The sequence below is a fragment of the Perognathus longimembris genome, chromosome 1, assembly GCF_023159225.1.
Source record: "Perognathus longimembris pacificus isolate PPM17 chromosome 1, ASM2315922v1, whole genome shotgun sequence".
Classification (NCBI taxonomy): domain Eukaryota; kingdom Metazoa; phylum Chordata; class Mammalia; order Rodentia; family Heteromyidae; genus Perognathus; species Perognathus longimembris.
In genome coordinates this window covers 28,926,900-28,948,705 of record NC_063161.1, presented here as the reverse complement: position 1 = coordinate 28,948,705, position 21,806 = coordinate 28,926,900, and the positions used below count along the sequence as shown (strand labels likewise).

The 21,806-nt window shown below is 34.4% G+C and overlaps 1 protein-coding gene and 1 long non-coding RNA gene across 2 annotated transcripts in view; one reads left to right on the top strand and one right to left on the bottom strand.

The window, feature by feature from the left end:
* Ptprq (protein tyrosine phosphatase receptor type Q) overlaps positions 1-20,889 on the top strand; it is a 203,626-nt gene extending 182,737 nt beyond the window's left edge. Inside the window, exons 37-46 of the mRNA XM_048358989.1 lie at positions 3,917-3,943; positions 4,596-4,677; positions 8,181-8,271; positions 12,332-12,408; positions 13,652-13,786; positions 13,986-14,111; positions 14,890-15,038; positions 15,533-15,668; positions 20,274-20,397; positions 20,640-20,889. Coding sequence (XP_048214946.1) covers positions 3,917-3,943; positions 4,596-4,677; positions 8,181-8,271; positions 12,332-12,408; positions 13,652-13,786; positions 13,986-14,111; positions 14,890-15,038; positions 15,533-15,668; positions 20,274-20,397; positions 20,640-20,677 — 985 coding nt within the window. The 3' untranslated portion in view covers positions 20,678-20,889. The remainder of the gene's footprint in view (positions 1-3,916; positions 3,944-4,595; positions 4,678-8,180; positions 8,272-12,331; positions 12,409-13,651; positions 13,787-13,985; positions 14,112-14,889; positions 15,039-15,532; positions 15,669-20,273; positions 20,398-20,639) is intronic.
* Positions 2,839-9,558, bottom strand: LOC125360873. Its single transcript, XR_007212820.1, has 3 exons — positions 9,431-9,558; positions 8,501-8,555; positions 2,839-2,925 (listed from the first exon to the last, which is right to left on the bottom strand). It is a non-coding gene; the product is annotated as an uncharacterized LOC125360873 (long non-coding RNA).
* Positions 20,890-21,806: the final 917 nt, after the last annotated feature.

The window sequence follows — 21,806 nt, the reverse complement described above, 5'->3', positions numbered from 1 at the left end:
TTGAGGGAAAGCTGAGACTCTGTGACAATATGGTCTTCAATCAGCACTGCCAACATAAATAAATCGTTTCACTTCAGATCCATCTAGAGTAATCTGAGTAAAATTTAAGTTTTTGATAGACTTTAAAGAAATGAGCTGAGAGGTGAAATAATATCCTTTCCAACAAAAAGGCATAGGATTTAAGACAGCTAAGATGTATGTAATAAAAACGTTTACTCCTTTATATTGGAAACTGGTATATAATCTTACTAAAATCTGGATATGTTCCAAATTGCTTTATCCCCTAATGAACTGAATGCAATTGAACAGTAACACTCCTACCATAAGTGAAGAGAATGTTATCTCTGTCTGGAAATGTTTTCCATTTAATAACTTTTAAAAAACAGTTTTTAAAATATTAAGGAAAAGAAATGTCCTCAGTTTGAATGACTCCTCAGACAACTTGTTTTAAAATAGTAATCTATCTGGAATAGATTTCTCTGAGTTTTTTATGCTTATCAAATGGAACTTTTTTTCTTGTCTCTTTCTGTTGGTAGTACTAGGGTTTGAACTCAGGGCTTTGCACTTGCTAAGCAATCACTTCAATGCTTAAGCCATACCCATAGCCCTTTCAGCTTTTATTTTTCTCACTTTTTGTCAAGGGTAGCCTGCATTGTGATATTCCTATTTTTGCTTCTCTTGTAGCTGCATTGTGAATTTTGTACATGTACTACCAGTCTTTTTCTGTTTGTTTCAGTTCAGATGACATCTCTGAACTATTTTCGTTTGTCCCTAGGCTAGCCTAGAACTGTGACCGTCTCAATCTTCATGTTGCTCTGGAGTAGCTAGGATTAGAAGCTTGAGAAATTGCATCCATATTGAGCTAAACCTTCCAAAAAAATTAATTGCATCATCAGGGATAAGTCAATATATTGTTCTCATAACATGTCCCAACTTCTTTTCTACCTATAAAAGTTCTGAATTAATGTTGTTAAAAATAAGAGTTTAAAATTATAAAGAAACACAAAATTGAAGATGTTATTTATACTTAAGGGGAGAACATATGAATATAACAGAAAGCTAAGAATCAGAAGATGTGGACATCAGAGACCACAATGAGAGAGAAGAATTAAATATTTATCTGAAAAAGCTTAATCATTATATACAAAAATACCTTCTCCATATGAGTTGTCTAGATAAGTATTTTAAGAATTTGATCCACACATGGTTGTAGCAAGAGCATATATTGAATATTACACAGAAATTATAGTTTAGATTTATAGATTTTAGATTATAAATTTTAGATTATTGCCAATTGTTTCTTATGTTACATACACAGAAATATGAAGGGAAGATTATATAAAGCATTGGATTTAGATACACAGAATGACATAAAAGTATATAAAGCTCAAACAAAGCCCACTGCTTTGTTGTTTTGGGCTTTTGTGAGATAGAGTCTCACTATGAAGCCAAAGCTGGCCCCAAACACTGGAGCCTCCTGCTTTGGCCTCCAGAGTGCTGTTTTTACCACTGAGTGCTGTGCCAACACTTCTGGTTAGTGTGGTATGTATGTATGTATGTACATATGTATGTATGTATAATAGGTAAGAACAGTTTAATTGTTCACATACCTGACTCTTTAATAAAGTGCCTGGCACTTGTTACCTTCTAACATTATGTAGGACAACAGGAGCTTTATCTAGTTTCTTAAACTGGCTGTTTAATGAATCATAATATTGTTTAAAGATTTGAATTTTGGCCTCTTGGGAATTCTGTCTCTTAATAACTTTTTGGAAAAAAATTCCTTCCATTTTTGATATTATCTCACAATGCCTAGCGTTCTGCTAGACATGTTTCTGTGTGTCTTGATCTGAATTTATACACAATTTTACATGTAACACTGGTTGGTAGGGTGCCACTCTGAATAAGGGGAGGAGGCACATGAAAGAAGCAGAGCTTTAATCCTGCCCCAGCTGTTGAGTGCACCGGAGCCGGAATGTCTGCATGGTCATACATGTGCTGAAGTAGCCAAAGCACAAGGGAGAAGATGGTTTGTCTTTCAATTTTTGATAGCACAGAAAGAAAGTAAATTATGTTGTACAATAAAGTCCATGGGGTGTTAGCATTTGAATCAGACACTAAGAAAGAAGCAGAATTTGGTTGTGGGGACACTCCGGGAATGGTACCACAGTGAGGAGGAAGGAAGCAAAAGGCTCTGTGAAATATAAATATGGTGTGAGAGCCAAAACAGAGTTGTACATTGGGCCTGGCTTGAAACGTTCCGTAAGATTATAAAAAAAACTGGTTATGGTAACTGGGTCATGATAATTTCTCTTGGACCTTGAAGAGCATTAGTAAACTTGGATTGCAAATCTAGATACTTGTAGCTAGTCTTTATGTGGGACCTCGGATGAGGAAGGGTATAACAGGAACTCCAATTTCCTTTCCTTAGCTCAGGTACTCTTACTTAATTGTTCATTCTTACATTTCTACATTCCAGTTAGAGTCAGAGATTTTTTTGCTTCCCTTTTAGAGTTACAGTAGGAGATTGCAGGAAGTTCTTAAGTTCATCCACCAAACTCTACCCAGTCTCTGCGGCCTTATCCCTGATGCCATATTTGATAATGGCATTCTTTCTGAGCTCACACCCTGAGAGATGAGGAAACAGCTCCTGCTTGACACGCTTATCTAACATTAATTCACTTGCCAATGTAATACCTGCTTAAGCATCACCAAGTTCATCAACACACACACACACACACACACACACACACACACACACACACACACAGAGTTTCTCTTTTATCATGAAGTATACTTACTTTTGAATAGTGTTTTCTTCATTGAACTTACCTCTTTTTTGTTGCTTTCATATATTCATTATGCCATGTTGTTTAATCCAATGATTTTCTTGCATTGGTCTGTTATTTCCAAACGAACATCTTCCTGCAAATATTTTTCACTTAAAGAATATAGTAAAACATTTTCTAATGCTATTTAAAATGTAAAACTTGAAAAGACTGTTTTCTTCATGATATTTCATTACATTTTATGACTGATACTTTTTGCTGTGCTCATTTGTTATGCAAGATGTTTTATTAACAGAGTGTTCATCTCTAAGTTTGCGTGTGTTGTACAATCTATGTAACTGTTCAATTATCTCTTTCTTTAGAGTAGAAATAATTTGGTCAATCGCATGTCACAAAAATATGTCTAAGCCAGGCAATGATGGGTTATGTCTGTAATCATAGCTACTTTGAAGGCTGAGATCTGGGGGTGATGGTTTGAAGCCAGCCCGGGCAGTGAAGTTCGTGAGACTTTTATATCTCTAAATAACTACAAAAAAAAAAAAAAGCTGGAAGTGGAGTTATGGCTCAAGAAGTGGAATGCTACCCTTGAGCAAAAGCAGCTTAGGTATAATATCAAGTTCCAGTACTGGCGCGCACACACACACACACACACACACACACACAGTGTGAAATAACTGAAGTGATTATGATTTGTTATGTTTACATATTGGTCCAACTAATTAAAAACTACTTTGATTATTGAATGCCATCACAGATTGATTCTCCTGTGTTCACCATGCTGTTTAGATAAAATCTTACCAAGTTGACATTAGTTCTTTTAAGCCAGCATCTCCTAGAGACTACTATATTAAAAAGTGACCTGACAAATTCAGTCTTAGGTATCTAACAACATATTAGTGACTCTTCTAACTGAAGAAATAAGGTAAAGTATCATTTGGCCATATTTGAATCCAACCAAAATAATTAAAAAATGTAAAATAGGATTTCAAATAGTATGCATGTGCTGGATAGAGGAATATAATATGTTATATTTTACTGATTTATTATAGTTTTCTGATTTTAATCTAGAAGTCTGTCAGAGGAGCTATATTTCCAACTCAATGCATTTAACACAATCTCTGTTGCAGGTTACTTAGTTATAGAAAATCCATCAAGTAAGTTTGTAACCTTTTTTTTCTTCTCTTTTGGATATCAACTGTAGGTTCACTGACTCGATGAATCTTAATGTGTGGTTCCCTTTTGTGTGTGTGTTTGTTAGAAAAACCTCTAAGCTGGATATAAATCATAAAAGCATGACTAATTGCATGGTAACTGGAGAAATGCTTTCTCTCTCTCTGGGGTGAAGCCTGCATGTCTGTATTTTAGCTTGGGAAGTAATATGGGGGTATTTAAACTCCTTGGGGTTTAAAAACCATGTCATTATGAGAATGAGGTCACTGCAATATTTTATATCTTCTAAAACCTTGTACTGTATAAAATGTTTTCTGGATGACAAAGAAGTATTATGTGCTTTAGGATTCAGTGATAACTTTATGCCTTTAGTTTACTTGAAAAGCTTTGTTCATTAGTTAGATCCGTAAAGTCAACGAAACACTGAAGAAATTTAGCACCATGAACACCAAGAAAGGAAGTTTAAAGAGAAAAGTTAATTTGGTCAATGTGACACAATGACTTTAAAAGATCATGTGGTTAGGTTTTGAAATATCTCTTGGTTTTATTTTTAACTATTAGTGGAGCTGGTACTCAGGCTCAAGCAAAAGAGTAAACTGTAACATGACTTTATTTTATATCTTCCTTTACTTGGAGACCAATAAGCAAGAAATCCTTCCTGCAACATGTTGAAGAGCTGTGCACAAACAACAACCTAAAGTTTCAAGAAGAATTTTCGGTATGTTGCCAGCAGTTGTCACAACATTGGGAGACCTCCAGCCTTTCATGTGTCACATTTCATGTCCATTTTAAACAGGCAAGGCCATGAAGGACTCCGGCCTTGATAATCAATACCCAATTACCAGGTTGATTGTTTGGATAGTAATGTTACACTTGGAGGCCTGCAGTGCAACCTGATCAGAATTATTCACCTACTGTGTCAGAGAAAGGTGCTCTTCTTCAGACCTCCCGGCAACGGCAGGCCAGCCCAGGTCTTCTCTGCCCTCTCATCTGATACAATGCGTGTGTTTGTTTGTATCTGTATGCAAGTGTTAGGTCATGCTACAAAGGTATCTTTATATTTAAGTGATCATTTTGCACTTAGAAGCTAAATGATTTTATTTTCTTTTCCACTACGGGAACAACGCATATGCTAGCCAATATAATGAATAATCCTTTGTGTATGCCAGTAGCACAAAAGAACATCAGAACAAAACTAGATAGTTCCCCAAATTACAAATGTCTTATTTCTAGAATCATTTAATTTTTTAAGATGAGTAGCAACCTTGTTTTATAAGGCCTATTTGTAACTTATTGTGGAGTAAAGGGTTTGCTATACTGTAGTAATATGTATCACAGAATTTGTCACTGGAATTATTTAAAAAGTGAGAATAAGTTTATTTTTAACACTATCAACACATATTTATAAAATTAAAGGTATTTCAAAACACATGGTAAATATTAGACTTACAAGCTGTTCTGATATTTGTATTTTTTCCAAGTTAGATAGATATAGTATAAAAAATAAGATTGATTTTCAAATGGAACCAAAATATTTATTCCCATTTTTCCATGAATTTCTTAGTATGTGAATAAAAGACTGAAACAAAGAATCAGTTTGTTTAAATAATTCAGGATTGTAATATTGCAGTCTCTCAGAGAATAACAAAAATATGAAAAAATTACTGACATTTCCTGCAGCTTTTTGGATATGCTTCTTAAGTAATATTGGTCTGGACTTAACAAAATCAAGGGAACCATAAAATTTTTCTCAGCATTTATACAGCAAGAACTCTCCATTTTTCAGGAGCAAAAGTGTAATTTCACCAGAATAAAAGCGAGTATAATTACATTATGTATGACTGAGTAGGTGAAAAGTTTTGTTAGCATACCATTTTCACATATTGTGCAAGTTTCATGCTCTACTTTTTAGAGACTTCATATTTTTTAGAAAATTGTGTTCATCCTATTTTATTATTTTAAATCAGATTTTAATGGTATAATATGCAAATGCAAACATGCATATATTAATAAACATTTTAACTGAGGTCTTATTTACTGCCATTAAATATTTATATGCTTCTATCATATAATAGGCAATCTGTTTGACATATTGATGTATATAGTGGTTTAGCTCCTACTAGTTAAGTGACTTGGACAAATTACTTAAACCCTCTTACCTTCCTCATTTGTAATATGGCAGAATCTACCACATTGAACAGAAAATACTAAAATGATCAAACATTCGCTATACTATGAACAGTAACTAGCTCAAATATTAGCAAGTATGATAAATTGTTCCTTCTACAATGAAACCCATAACATAGTAAGAAATGCAGATATGTATTTTAAGATGATAAATACACTGTCTATGGTCATGATATGCATAAAGAAGTGTGGAAAACTCTGAATACCAGTCAGAAGACTTTATAAACATGATTAAGTTTGAGAGGAATTGTAGCTTGAGCAGAAACCAGGAAAAATTAAGGACAACTGGGAGTGGAAATTAATGCAAGAGCATAAAAGCAACGATTACCTCATCTGTGAGACCGATGAAGGAAATAAAACTATGAAGAAGAGCTATATAGGGAAAACCATTGAGGTTCAATGTACCCTAGTGAGAATGAGACCACCACCACCACCATAACATTACTGTCCATTCAGTCTGGTAACTGAGCATTGTCTATCAAGGCCAGACTTACTGAAATCTATGAATGAAAAGTTCTATGATAAATAATTACAAAATATTAGTACTACTTTTCAGTGAATTTCCAACATACCTTTCTTTTCTCATTACTCATAAAGCTAATTTCAGGAAGTTTTCCTAGGTCTCCTCATTTGGGTAAAAAAATATTTTCTAGGTTTGATGGATGGCAACACATAGGAATAAGATGCCTATACTCTCCTTTTCTCCTAACACACACTTGCAGGCAAACAACTGTCTACATTTTCATTTTGAAGAAAATGAGAAGGGAGAAGTATTGAATTAAAAGGAGATTACTTATAACAATGGTAAACAGTTTGGAAAGGGCTGGATGCTGGTGGCTCATGCCTATAATCCTAGCTACTCGGGAGGCTGAGATCTGAGAATCAGTTCAAAGCTAGCCTGCACAGGAAAGTTGGTGAGGCTCATCTCTAATTAACCACTAAAATGCTGGAAATGGAGCTGTGGTTCAAGTGGCAGAACTATAGCCTTGAGTGAAAAAAAATCAGGAACAGCACTCAGGCTCTGAATTCAAGCCCCAGTACACACACACACACACACACACACACACACACACACACACACACACACCACATTGGTTAAAAAACTTATTAACATTTTTAAAGAAATTTGGCAAATCAAGACTTTTGAAATGGAAAGTTATAAATCTGGTAAATGTAAGTGATCACCTCAACAAAATAGCAAGCACATTTTCTTTCACCAGCTTCCTTAAAGATGATTATAAGAAACAAGATTGAAACATAGTGTCATGATTTTTCTCCCCAATGTCAATAATAGGTGTTCTCTTTCCCCCTATCTGTGTTTGATTGCTCTTAATTGCACCTTTGCATTCCATTATCAATTTCAGGAGGCCTACGGCATACAGGAATTGACCTTTGCATCTTCCTGAACTGACCAATGTTGCACCAATTAACAGGCATGAAATCACACTGCCCGAAGAGGAAAAACAAAAAATAAATCACTGAACTTTCTTTCCACTAAGTAGACAATAAAATATTAAATGATAGGCGGTGTACACCTGATGAGACCTTCTGTGGCAAACATATGACCAGGGTCATTAACAGGACTACCACATCTTAGAACTATCTGAAGTACAAAGAAATCATCTTATGGAAGACAATAGCCCAACAGGCCAACGGCATTTGAAATATTAAGGGTAGCCATCTAGGTACACTCATTACTGTTAATTTGACATTTTACTCACAGTTGTGGTGAGTGTTTTTAGTTAAAAACAAGCAGGGATGTGGGAATGAGAACAGAACGCAGTGTTCTAGCACTTGTGTATATGCACAAGGCACTGTGCTCAATTCCCAGGGTCAAAAGCATAAAATGACAAGTAATAAAAAATTGAATCCTCATTAGCTGAACCATGTAACCTCTTTGTACATCACCTTTACAATATAATTTTTAATTGAAAATTTTAGGCAAAAGGTTTTTCTTTTATATTTACAAATGTTTTGGAATTTTAAAAATTTATTTCTAATGTTGATAAACTGTGCAATGACTTTATTTCCCAGGAATTACCAAAATTCCTTCAGGATCTTTCTTCCACTGATGCTGATCTTCCTTGGAATAGAGCAAAAAACCGCTTCCCAAACATAAAACCATGTATGTATACTTGCTATTTCTGGTTAAACTATAAAGTATTTTACATTTATACCATCTTATGTTTTTAATGTTCCACAGCATTTAATTAAATTATAATAATACATTTCATGAATGATTTTGAAGCTGCATCTCCTTTGCATAGTCCATATTTTTTAAGTTTATTTACATGCATTTTAGCTTGTTCACACAACATTCCCTCATTTAGGTGCAAGATTCAAGTGTTTCTTACCTTTGTAATTTAACCCATGTAAGGAGCCTGTTTAACATCTTCCTATGAGCCTAATCTGAAGTGAAAAGAGAAAATTGACACTTAATTTTATGCATTAGTTTCCCTGAAAAATATGAAGTATTATGGAACATTAAAAAAAATGCAGTGTAAAACGTTAGTTGAAGGTCAGAGCTAATGTGTGCTTACCATAATTAACTTTAAAAGGCAGGCAGGATGATATCATAGTACATCTTCATTTTTTAAAAAAGAAACAGTATTAATTGCTTTAAGAATTAGTGATGGTATGGAGGGGAAATTGTGATATTCATGCCAACAACATTTTTTGATATTTTATTTTTGAACTGCTTTTCCTATTGTATCGAATGTTATCTCAACCTATTTCATATTAAGAAGTAAGATTTTTGATGCTCTGAAACCCTGTTCATTTCAGACTTCATAGTTTTTAATTATTTCTACTTTTTAAATTAACATACACTTTCTAAACATTTTCAAAAGTATACTTGGGTAATTTTTATACTTCCTGAAAACTGAACTTTTCTATCTTGAAAGTCATAGACACAGAAAAAGATATGATCACAAATTACAAAATCATGAAGGATTTAGATAGAAGGAAATGGCAAAATCCGATATACTAAAACTAGAGAATAACTTACATATAAAGAAAGCAAATTTATAGAAATATGATGTAGGAGGTTGCAATCTAACAAATTCCTGTGAATTGCAACCTGTGAATTCCTAAGAATGAGAAGGGCTGAAAATACAAATCACTTTAAATACCTAATATCTTTTTGACAACAAAATGAATCACTAACAAATGAATTCATGAACAAGGTGACAAAACTTTGTTATAGAAAATAAAGAGTATTAGTAATACATCTTGAAATTAGTAATACATCTTGAAATATAAAACCATGACCTTTTTCTACATACCCTTTTGTTCTCCCTTTCAGAGAGTATATTTGCATTGCATGCATCTCTTCAAATGGAAGTCTCTTCTTTTTCTATGTTCTCTCACTACAATTTTTTCTAGACCATTTGCATCATGATTACTCAGCAACATTCTGTGAAAATACATAGTAGAATCTGATTGAAAAGCAGTTACTATGGCCTAAATTGTATTGTTTCTGCTTATGACTGAATTAATTACCAATTTGTCAACATATAGAAGAATATCATATTTATATTAAGCCATACACCTTAACATATTTGTACATTTACAAAAAGAATCTAAAATGTGTAAAACTTAAGATTTTAGTTTGTTTTTGTTTTTGTTTTGTTTTGTTTTGTTTTTTGCCAGTCCTGGGGCTTGGACTCGGCCTGAGCACTGTCCCTGGTTTCTTTTTGCTCAAGGCTAGCACTCTACCGCTTGAGCCACAGCACCACTCTGGCCATTTTCTGTATATGTGGTGCTGGGGAATTGAACCCAGGGCTTCATATATACGAGGCAAGCACTCTTGCCACTAGGCCATATTCCCAGCCCGATCTTAGAGTTTTTTAAGTATGACATTTCCATTTTTTAATCATCAAGATCTCTATGCATTATCATATCTCTTAGTAAGCCAATTCTGGCTTATTGTTTATTGAAGTAAAAATATGTAGTTGTTAAAGCTAAATAAGCAACCTTAAAAATTAAAAAGGACTAAGGAATGTGACTTACCCAATTCTTCTATCTGAACTTAGAGTTTGAAGGGTGCTACTTATCTACTATCTTAGTGAGCTTTTTCTTTTCTTTTCAGTTTCTTTCTAGCCTGTGATAAAATCCCAGCTGTAAGGTTATAGCCACACTATAAACAAGACAACCTCAGTGTGCACACTCAGCCTAATACACATATCTGTACCCCGAACACAATATTTAGATACCTGTATTTCCCCCAGTATTCCTGAAGATATAACCCATAAAGCTGGTGGGAAAACATTTATTATCCTTTGGGAAAAGAATATATTTTAATGGAATCTGGATTTTTATCTAGAGCCAGCTAACTGAAGTGCTTCATCATCTCTAAGTAATATTGGAAGTAGAAATTTAAATATCGAGTAAATGGGATCCTGATGCCTTCCCTCTCTGAGTTATAGAAGTAGCTACAATGCCAGAAAGTGATTAGAACAGATAAAATTGCTCAGTCAGTGGGGCAAACAGCAAAAATTAGTTTAAAATATTCAGCAACTTTAAGTTTTAACACATTGGGTAAGGAACATATAATATATGCTTAAACTTTGAGAACATGAGAACAGTATCGAGGACATCCTATAATTTTTCATGTAAGATTTCCTCGTAAGGATTATAGAAAACATATTTTTATCTGCTGGAATAGTTGAGCTACCTAAAGATCAGAGGCGTAGTAGTTTACCAAGGCCACATGTGTGATAGAGTACATGAAATTTAAAGCCTTTTTTCTCCTTTACCTACATTTCTTCAAGAAAACAAGAACAGCAAAACACTTAATGATAACTTACCAGTTGATACTTTATGCCATTTCTATATTTAGTTGCAACTGGAATTAGACATTCTAATTATGATATTAACTTGGTAGAAATTCTCAGGAAATAATATTTCTGACATATTCTTTGATCAAAATAAATACAGGTGATTAAATTTTATAATTTCCTTGAATTCTGTAAACATTAGTCATTAGAAGTTTTGTGTTGAGGGATAAACAGACAGATGTTAATAGGAATGTAAACTAGTCTAAAAATATACTGTAGTACCAGAGAAGTCTAAGGTATGATGAAAGTGGTATTTTCAATAAGAGAAAGAATGATGGAAAGTTAAAAATATGAAAACTATTCATTGTTTCAAATAATGCCAAACAATAAAAGATATATTTGTGTCCTATTCCCTAAAATATAAATCATAATAGATGAAAGATTCAATTACTTAACCCATTTCATAGAAGTGATGGATAAATTTGTTAAAAGTAAAAAAATATATACGAACAACTTTTATGAATTACTGACAATCTGAAAACCATGATAACATTAAATAATAAAAATCTAAATTATAGCAAGATTCAAATTTTTTGAAAATATAGAATTAAAGACAAATTATATAGTAAAAAAACAATATTTATGACAAAAGGCTGACTATGTCTTTAGAATAAGGATATATTTCTATTATTAAAAACAGAAAAATGAGAAAATATAAAATAATTTAACAGAATAGGAATCTGAAATGACCAGTAGACATGGGAAAAGAAACTCAATTCACCCTCATTGAAGAAAATTGAATAAATATCATGAAATGTAATTTTGTATTTTTCAACTGAACATAAATCCAACTGTTTATACTTGCATTAGTGAAAGTAGTGAAACAGAATTGCTTAAACTGTCATGTAGAGTAGGAGCTGACAAATCTAGGAAACAACTTAGCAGTATCTTTCAAGACGTGAAAGGTGTATGTGTCATATGAGCTTACTCATATTATATATTGCGCAAATGAACTTCTACTTATGTGAAAAAGTTCAAATAGGTTCATTCAGCATTTTATATTGACAAGTGAGATCAAATTAAATCTTGATAAAGAGTTAAACAGGTATGTTATACTTAATGAAAATACAGTTTGTCTTTTTAAAATAATGAGCTAGAAAATTATGCCCAGTGGATAGATATTTGTCGTTAATTTTCAAAAGAATGTATATAGAAAATGTTGAATGTATATAGATAGACGACAGACATTTATCACTGGGTAGTAGAAATATAAAATAAGATAGTTTCTTTAATTTTTATACTCATGTATAAACTTGGAATGTAATATGAACTCATTGTTTTTATAGTAAAAAGGTAGTTGAAATTTAAAATACCAATTAGTATAGATTCTGGTTTTTTTTTCCTTAGACAATAATAACAGAGTGAAGCTTATAGCTGATGCAAGTATTCCAGGATCAGATTACATTAACGCCAGCTATGTTTCTGTAAGTTACTATATTTATATTTTCTACTTATTTATTTTCTTTAGCTGTACTGGGATTTGAACTCTGGGTCTTGTTTTGCTAGACAAGTGCTCTAAAAGGGGAGTCATGCCACCAGCCTTTTTTGCTTTCATTATTTTTTGTTTGGTTTTGGTTTTTGTTGCCAGTCCTGGGGCTTGAACTCAGGGCCTGAGCACTGTCCCTGGCTTATTTTTGTTCACGGCTAGCACTCTGCCACTTGAGCCATAGCGCACTTCCGGCTTTTTTCTATACATGTGGTGCTGAGGAATCGAACCCAGGGCTTCATGTATACGAGGCGAGCACTTTACTACTAGGTCATATTCCCAGCCCCCTTTCATTATTTTTTAAAACAGAGTTTGCCTTTTTCTGTGGTACAGCCCAGCAGTGATCTCCTATTTAACCTCCCTGTGTAGCTTGAAAAGATCTGAAGCAAAATTCTTGAACTTACTGTATCTTTCCACCCTGGAGTTCTTGGAGATCTCATCCATTCTAATGATGTTAAGTAAGATTGATATGCTGATTTGCTCTCAATCTCTGAACTTTGAACTTCTTCCTGCATTCCAATCAGGCATATCTAATTGTCTTCATGGCATTTCCACTTGAATCTCTACTAGTGATTTCAATATGATATAATCTCAGTATAAATTAGTTTGATATAAATTCCTGATTTTCCTTACAATATAATTATCTTGAGGACTTCCTCATCTTCCTTTGAAATCATGACTTGTCTGTTTATCTTTTTGGATACTCAATCTCAGAAAATTATTTATCATATTTTAAAATGAGGCTAATGATACATGTTGGAAATTTGAGTATCTATTATTTAACATTAAAATTCATTTAAAAACATTAGATCATTTTACAACTAGTGTATTTTTGGGTATTGACCAAAGGCATAAAAATACTATATCTATTGAGCACTGGTAGCTCAATCCTAGTTACTCAGGAGGCAGAGGTCTGAGAATAAGCAGGTTGAAGCCACCTGGAGCAAGAAAGTCTGTGAGACTTTCATCTCCAATTAACCAGCAAAAATCTAGCAGTGGCGCAGAGGCTCACATAGCAGAACACTAGCCTAGAGCACAAAAGCTCAGACAGTGCCCAAGCCCTGAGTTCAAACCCCAGGACTTGCACACACACACACACACACACACACACACACACACACACACACAAATCCTATATCAACATAATTACTAATGCTGTATATGTAATTACATCCTTCTAGGGCTACCTATGTCCAAATGAATTTATTGCCACTCAAGGCCCATTACCAGGAACAGTTGGAGATTTTTGGAGAATGGTGTGGGAAACCAGAGCAAAAACATTAGTCATGTTAACACAGTGTTTTGAAAAAGGACGAGTAAGTGATACAAAAACCTTTTCAAAAATGTGACTTTATAATTATATTATTATACATAATTATTTCAGTTCATCATACTGTAAGCCTTCAATAATGTCTGTAAAACAGATGTCCTTAAGGCAGTTGTAACCTCATAGCAATAATTGTAATGAAAATCAATACAACAATAATGCATGACATGATTTTTCTTCAAATACAGATCAGATGCCATCAGTACTGGCCGGAGGACAACAAACCCGTTACTGTCTTTGGAGATATAGTGATCACAAAGCTCATGGAAGATATCCAAATAGACTGGACCATCAGGGATTTGAAAATTGAAAGGGTATAAAAAGAAAGAGGGAAAAGGAAACAATATGTATAATGTGAATGTTCTAAGAGTCCAAAGTAAAATTAATTTCTATGACTACCCCTCACAAGTATGCCCATATATTCAGCAGTTGTTTTCCATTTTTTTCTGAACAGTTTTGAATTGGCTCTCTTTGTCACTGTTTAATTCCAAATCAAAGAACTTATCTATCATAATCAAACTCCTAGATTGAAAAACAAAACAGGAAAAGGAAAAAAAGAAAAGCAAACTACATGACTAGATGTGTTTTATTTGATGAAGAAACTGGATTGTTTTACTTACGTTAGCTATTTTTCAGGTTACTCATCTCTGAATTTTAAATTTTAGATGTCCTTTTTTATTTCAGGCAGAATAGAAGAGGCCCATTTTATTGGTTTATATTAATGTCTGTGCACAGAGTAAACAGTCTAAGAATATACTTTTTGATATATTAGACACTTAACACATAATGTTTTATTTATTTGTTTTAGGTCCACATTGGTTTAAAACCAACTATTCTAAGTGCCATAAAATGTTATACGAGTATTAATACTCTATATGAAGATCTATGTGCAAGTTTTCTTTTATTGCTATCATTCCTAAGGAAAGTAAATTCATTTTACTTTAATAATAAAGATCATAAAAAAGTAAGAAAATTTAAATCTGTTGTTAGCTAAATAGTCATTTTCAGAAGATCACTAATCAAGAGCTAGTACAGCATTGGTCTTCATAGAAATTATTAAATAACTTTATAAAAATCTGTCACTTTGCCTAGCATGGGGACTTCATGACTGTTCGGCAGTGTAACTTCACTGGTTGGCCTGAGCATGGAGTTCCTGAAAATAGTACCCCTCTCATTCACTTTGTGAAGCTGGTTAGAGCAAGCAGAGCACATGACACAACACCAATGATCGTTCACTGCAGGTAAGAAAGAAAGGTTTAGAACCCACTAACAGGTAGAAATGAACCTGAAACTCAGCAAGGCCTTAATATTACCATGATACCAATTTTTCTTTTTTTTTTTTTTTTTGCCAGTCCTGGGGCTTGGACTCAGGGCCTGAGAACTGTCTCTGGCTTCTTTTTTTGTTCAAAGCTGGCTAGCACTCTGCCACTTGAGCCACAGCGCCACTTCTGACCGTTTTCTGTACATGTGGTGCTGGGGAATCGAACCCAGGGCTTCATGTATCCCAGCCCCTAATTTATATTTTCTTACAGATTTTTTAATAAGAGACCCTCATTTTAACATCATTTTGCTATGTCTAAATCACAGTCTTTAGTGGCCATGAAAAGAAAATCTATAAACTCCAGAGAAAATATATAGTTCCAATTGAATATTGTTGTAGTGCCTTTTCTTTGTCAGCATCAACATGAACAAATCTTTACTGAATTGTTGTCATGGAATCTTACTCTTCTTGCAGCGCGGGAGTTGGAAGAACTGGGGTATTTATTGCTCTGGACCACCTGACACAGCACATAAATGATCATGATTTTGTAGATATATATGGACTAGTGGCTGAACTGAGAAGTGAGAGAATGTGCATGGTGCAGAACCTGGTAAGTTCCCCAGCCTATGCTCACTGCTCTGTGTAGCTCTTATCTTTCTGTGTGAAGCCACTTGCTCCAAAGTCAGTTTTGAAGCTCTATTTGCATAGCGGGAACTCTTTTTCCTGCATTGTAAATCTCTTGGGGCAGGGCACTGGTAGAGATTATGGCAGTACTGAAGTCATTGGGAGGTCCTATTAGTGACTGTGTCTACTGATCTGTGGGCAAGAAATTAATCCTCAAAAGTCATTGTTGTTCATCACTTAGCTACATTGGGGAACCTATAAAATAATTTCAAGATAATTTCCTTTATATGTAGTCTAAAAGCTGTAATTGGGGGAAAACAAAAGTAAAATTTTTTTTAATGAGTTTCTATGCATTTTACTTATCTATATTTGTATCGTATATTAGTAGTAATGATTATTACAGCATGTTAACGAAGTGGGAAGTCTTTATTACTTTGTTGTGGAGACAAAAAGGTTCATGAAGTAGATATATTTTTCTTCATCAAGAAAGCATGCAGTTTCTAGAAACCTTTCGTTGTTTAATTGGCTCTAAAAGCTGTAGTAGATCCTCTATGTGTTTTGTCTCATTTAATCCTAGTTTAATCAGTTACTTGTAAAGCAGAGCCAATAAAACTAAACAAAAACTAAAGTACTTTATAAGTACTTTACATGTAGGGAAGTGTATGGTCAAAGAAATAAGTGATATTGAAGGTAATTTTATTAATGTAATGGAGCCAAAATGTATCTGTATCTTTTGAGTGGATTTTGAATGCTGTGAAAATCCAGAGAGTGTCTGGTAGTAAACACACAGATCTCTTGTCACAGCATTTTCCCCAGTATGTTCTAAAAGAGTAAGTGGCATTAAACTTATTACTGCCAGCGAGAAGAAACAGGGTTTGGGGCTAAAATAAATAAAAGTAAGCTGCTTCTAAAAAAGAATTTCTTAAAGTCCTTCAGCTAATGTGTATGGATCATAATAAACACAGAGCCATTAACTCATTTCTAAGATTTCCATCTTTATGGTACCTTTTACCATTTTGAACTCCAGGCCTGTATCAGTGTATCATAGGACATCAGTGCTCTTAAATAGGTGCTGCCATAGGACAATCAGACTTCTCAGGAACAATGTTTCAGTATTTAACTCTCATGAGAATATGTTTATTTTTAAAGTATAGATTGCATAAATATGTAAATTATTTACTATAAGCAAAATAAGGAGTGAAAGATTGTGAGGATAAGATTTAAAATAATTTAAGAAAACATGTTAATTAGCTGGGTGCCTGTAATCCTAGCTATTGGGAAGCTCACATTGTTGAAATTATGGTCACAGGACAGCCTAGACAAAATGTCCACAAGACTCCTCAGAAATTACTGGATGATGTGGCCTATGAACAAAAATGTCCAGTGAAGATGCGAGGCCCTACCTGAAAAATAACCAGAGAAATAAAACGAGGGCTGTGGGTGTGGCTCAGTAGTGAAAGCATAAGAACTCAAACCTGAGTACCTTGGAGCAAAAATATTCATTGCCAAGGCTTTGTATTTTCAGAAAGGAAAATATATGTGGGGAAAATGTTCTTCTATTTTGGTATCAATGTTAAAGTAATGTTATTTCAAGTTATTTGTAACCTTTAAGAAACAATGTAGACTTTTCTCCAGGTTTTGACTACATTGCAGTTACTTTTACCTCATTTTATTTAATGTTAGTGCCACTGTCTTATTAATTTTGGATAGAAGGACTTTGCAATTTCCTTTTGCTGTGGCAGCCAGAAATCATGTAGCTGGTCCTTTGAGGGTCTTAGGCTCCAGTACCAAACCAACTGTTGACTATCATTGACATTGTTTTCTTATTTTCAGTTAAATATTCGCTTGGCAGAATTAGTAGTTGGCTCTCTTGTATAGGACAAAGGATGGGGTGGGTTGTTTCCTTCTGGAGTCTAGAGTCAATCCTCAAATAATGCAACATCAAATAAATTTAGCATTCCCTAAAACTTTGAGAAATTTAACTTTATGATGTATGTGTTCATTAAGAATATGTATTTATTATCTTACCCAATTGAACACTCAATATATTATGTTAACTTCATACATCCTACTTTTCTAACCAGTCACAGAGCAATATATTTTAGGTTGGGTAGAAGAATGAAAAGACTAAAGTTTCAGTCCGAAAACTGAGTTCAGAATCTAGTACTGCTGATGTTTGATGTGAGACTTTGACCACCCTCCAGTATTTCTTTTTGGGACGTTACTATTTTCAGAAGTTTATTGTATTCCATAAGATAAAGTAAGGGCCCACCAGGTAGCTAACGGTCTCACAAGATTTTCCTGGATTCCCTTCTCCATGAAAAGTGGGTATTATGAAGCTCTCTTTCATTTGTCTTGGTTCCCTGAAGTTATGCTCTTATTATCTTTTTCCCGTGATGGAAAAACAGAAAAATAACTGTCCTGGCTCTGGCCCTTAGAAAGCTAGCATTGCCTTGCACAAGGATGGTGTTTTATTTTCTTCAGTTGCACTGGGGAATGATTCCTGTTTAAATGAAAAACGATCATGTCTCAATACATACAACAGAAGCCACTGTGAGTGCTGGGAGGCAGCCAGTGTCTGTAATATACTGCCAACTCAAAGACACCAGAGGGCAATGGCCTGCACTCTGCACAGAGCTTTGTTAAGGAGATTTGAAAAGACTTACTCTTCTGCACTGACATAATATCTTGAAATGCTATTTGGTGCCTGAATGGATCTAGATGATTCCTGTTGCTGCTCTGGATTCTTCTGTCAACTTATTGATGTCAATTCATGCGGTGAAAGAAAATAATAGCTCTCCTATTGTGGATGTCTAATTTGTTGCCATACATTTTATATTGTCCTCTAAATCTCAGAATATAGGCCTTTAGATCCCCAGATGAGGAGATTGAGCATCAGAAAAGTTTTTTAAGGTACTTTATAAGGTAGCATGGATGGCTACCTTAGATGACATGAGATACTCTCGCTGGTAAAACAGAGGGCAGGGAGACCTTGGAAGCTGCAGGACTCTTGTGTGTAGCTCAGCTTACTCTGTTGGCAGAGTTCATACTCATCATTCTTTCCAGTGGAGAGGAGGAGATCTGGAGAGTCACATGCTTCATATATCAAATGTGACTACAAAATTCACTGAGCATCAAAAAAATAGAGTAGGGGAATTTATAAATGTAAATGACTTTTGAAGAAGATCTTTCAGGGTGTGATGAACATACTGCTTTGGAGTTACTGTAAACAAGTAACTTACAATTTCAGAATGATTACTGTCACCACATTAGGACAATATTTCATTTGGTTCCCCAAATTGAATTCTGTAACTGGATCCTTTATTTGTAAATTGATCACTTTATTTACAAAACTTGGTCCCCAGTGACTTCTGCAGGCTGTCCATCCAAATTCTATCCACTCTTAAGTGGTAAAATTCGGGTAGCTGTGAGAGAGAATGAAATGAGACTAAGTCAGCAAACATTTATACAACTGCTCTGTGCAGCCACTATAACAAAGCTCTCTCACAGAATTGACACTGCAATGATGAGGTGATATTGGAGATGGTTTATGAAGAAATAGATATTACTAATAATAATCAGTGATTTCTAAACACCATTCCAATAGACAAAAAAGGTTTTCAACTATTGTCACAATAGATAGGAATTTGACCTGTTAAAATTTCTTTTGAGGATGTTTGACTTAAATCAATTGTCAGATTTGTATGTCATTCAAGTTTGTTTAATATATACAAATAATCATGACTTAAAACACACAGTTGCATTTAGTCTTCACTACTTCTCAGAAAATCCAAATTCAGAAGTGCTAAGAAGTTATCGAAATATATTGAATAAACATAAAGAATCCAGATGGTACTGAATTTTACACAAACATTCAGGTGACAGGGCTGGGAATATGGCCTAGTGGTAAAGTGCTCGCCTTGTAGCACTTTGAAGCTCTGGGTTCGAGTCCTCTGCATCACATATGTAGAAAAAGGCTGGAAGTGGCTCTGTGGCTCAAGAGGTAGAGTGCTAGCCTTGAGCAAAAAGAAGCCTGAGACAGTGCTTAGGCCCTGAGTCCACACCCCAGGACTGGCAATAAAAACAAAACAGACATTCAGGTGAAAAATTAAAATTGCTTGTCTAGCACCTGGATGCTTGGTTTTTCAGTAGTTCACTGCCTGGTATTTACAAGTTGGAAACAGATAGTTGACATTAAGTGTGCTAGGTATCCACATAATTAGCAGAATTGTTAAAATATATTTTAAAGTTGCCAAAGGTATTCTCTTCACTGATTTCAAAAGTAAGAGAAAATACTGAGTTACGTTTAATAGGAAAAATGGAAGCTCATGAACAAATTTACAGTTGCTACTTTTGAATAATCACAGCAGGAAAAAATATATTAACACTTGGTATTCTACAAAAGCTACAGGAAACCACAGGAATTTAGTGAACCTTCTGTTTGAAATGTTATAAAACCTTTTATGTGCTGTGGTCAAATCTGCCTCTAACTTAGCTATTTCACATTGTTAAGTTCAGTAACGTTTTTCAGTGAGGTGTTGTAACTCCCCAGAGATGTTATTTGTTTAACTACTCTTCCTTTGATATGTAGGCACAGTATATTTTCTTGCACCAGTGTATTCTGGATCTCTTATCCAATAAGGGAAGTAACCAACCCATCTGCTTTGTCAACTATTCCGCACTTCAAAAGATGGACTCTTTGGATGCCATGGAAGGTAGGCTGGCACAATGTGCACAAAATTCACTACCTTAACACCTATCATAGGGATGTTAAAATTGAATAACAACCACACTATTAAAATGTTTGAGGATGGGTCAGTGCCCATACCAAAAATTTCATTTCTCCTTTATCAGTTATATTTTTATCAGGATTATATGTTTTTTTTCCATCGAATATTTCAGTCCTGTGAGAAGTTAACTTTAATTCTCTCTGGTGACATGTCACTTTATGTTTTAGGTGATGTTGAGCTTGAATGGGAAGAAACCACCATGTAAACATTCAGACCAAAGATTATAACCGGAAGATACATTCAAATCCCAGGGGCCAAAATTACCCCTTCATGCTTCTGAATCTTGTGGAAATCTTCATGCTTCCCTGGCTGTGCCTTACTAAATAGATTTACCGTGTATGGATAGTTCTACAAAATTACTATTTTAGGGTAGTGACTTATCTCATACAGAATAAATATTACTCAGTGAAAATGTTTTTTTTTTAAAGATGTCCTATGGGTTTTTGAGATCCTCTGTATTTCATTTCTCAGAATAAGCCAAATATAAAATTATTCCATTAGTATTTTATTTCAAGGTGATTTTTTTCCCCTCAACATGTCGGATAGGATTGTGAACCAAAGCTGTAAATGTTGATTCAGTAGGGTCATTTTGGCCTTCAGGGTAATGACGTTTCTTGTGGATGACTTCCAAGGCTGTCATAATGATCTGTACTTCTATGCGCGTCCCTGCAGTTTGAATCCTCTGTTTTATGAGTGCAGAGATAGCATCTCATGATCCTGAACAGCTGAACAGTCACCCCTGACACTGTGGGGATTATGGGGTCTCCAGACAACACACAGTAGCTCTTTGGGAAAATGTAGGGCAATTTAAATTCCCCTGTAGTTTTTAGTTTGGAGGGGAAAAGAAATTTAAAAACTAAAAAGTACAGTTGTATATACGAAGTTATAGAGTACCTGTCTAGTCCTTCTATACCTATGCGTCATCATGCATAGGTGGGCACAGTACATTATATATTTAAGAACATCGGTAAATGATCAGAGTATTTGCCCATTAGATTTATGTTCAGCCCAATATGAACTGTTTTGAAGTTCTTCAGCAGAAATTGAGAAAAGCAGTAATAAATCTGTGCTGTGTGTGGCAAGCTTATGGAATGATTGTTGCTGTGGTGCCAACAGAGACTTCTGAACAGGTTATATGAAATCGTCTTCTTTTCATTTCCTAAGGATAATGATGGAGAATTTAATGAAACTGAAAAGGAAGAAATTAACCAGGTTGTAGTAAATTAGCGATGTTTAGATGTTTATTCAATAATAATAATAATGTACTAAACTACTTCATCTATATAAATTTGTCTCAGATTTCAATTACAGTCACAAAATAAGTAGTATTAATT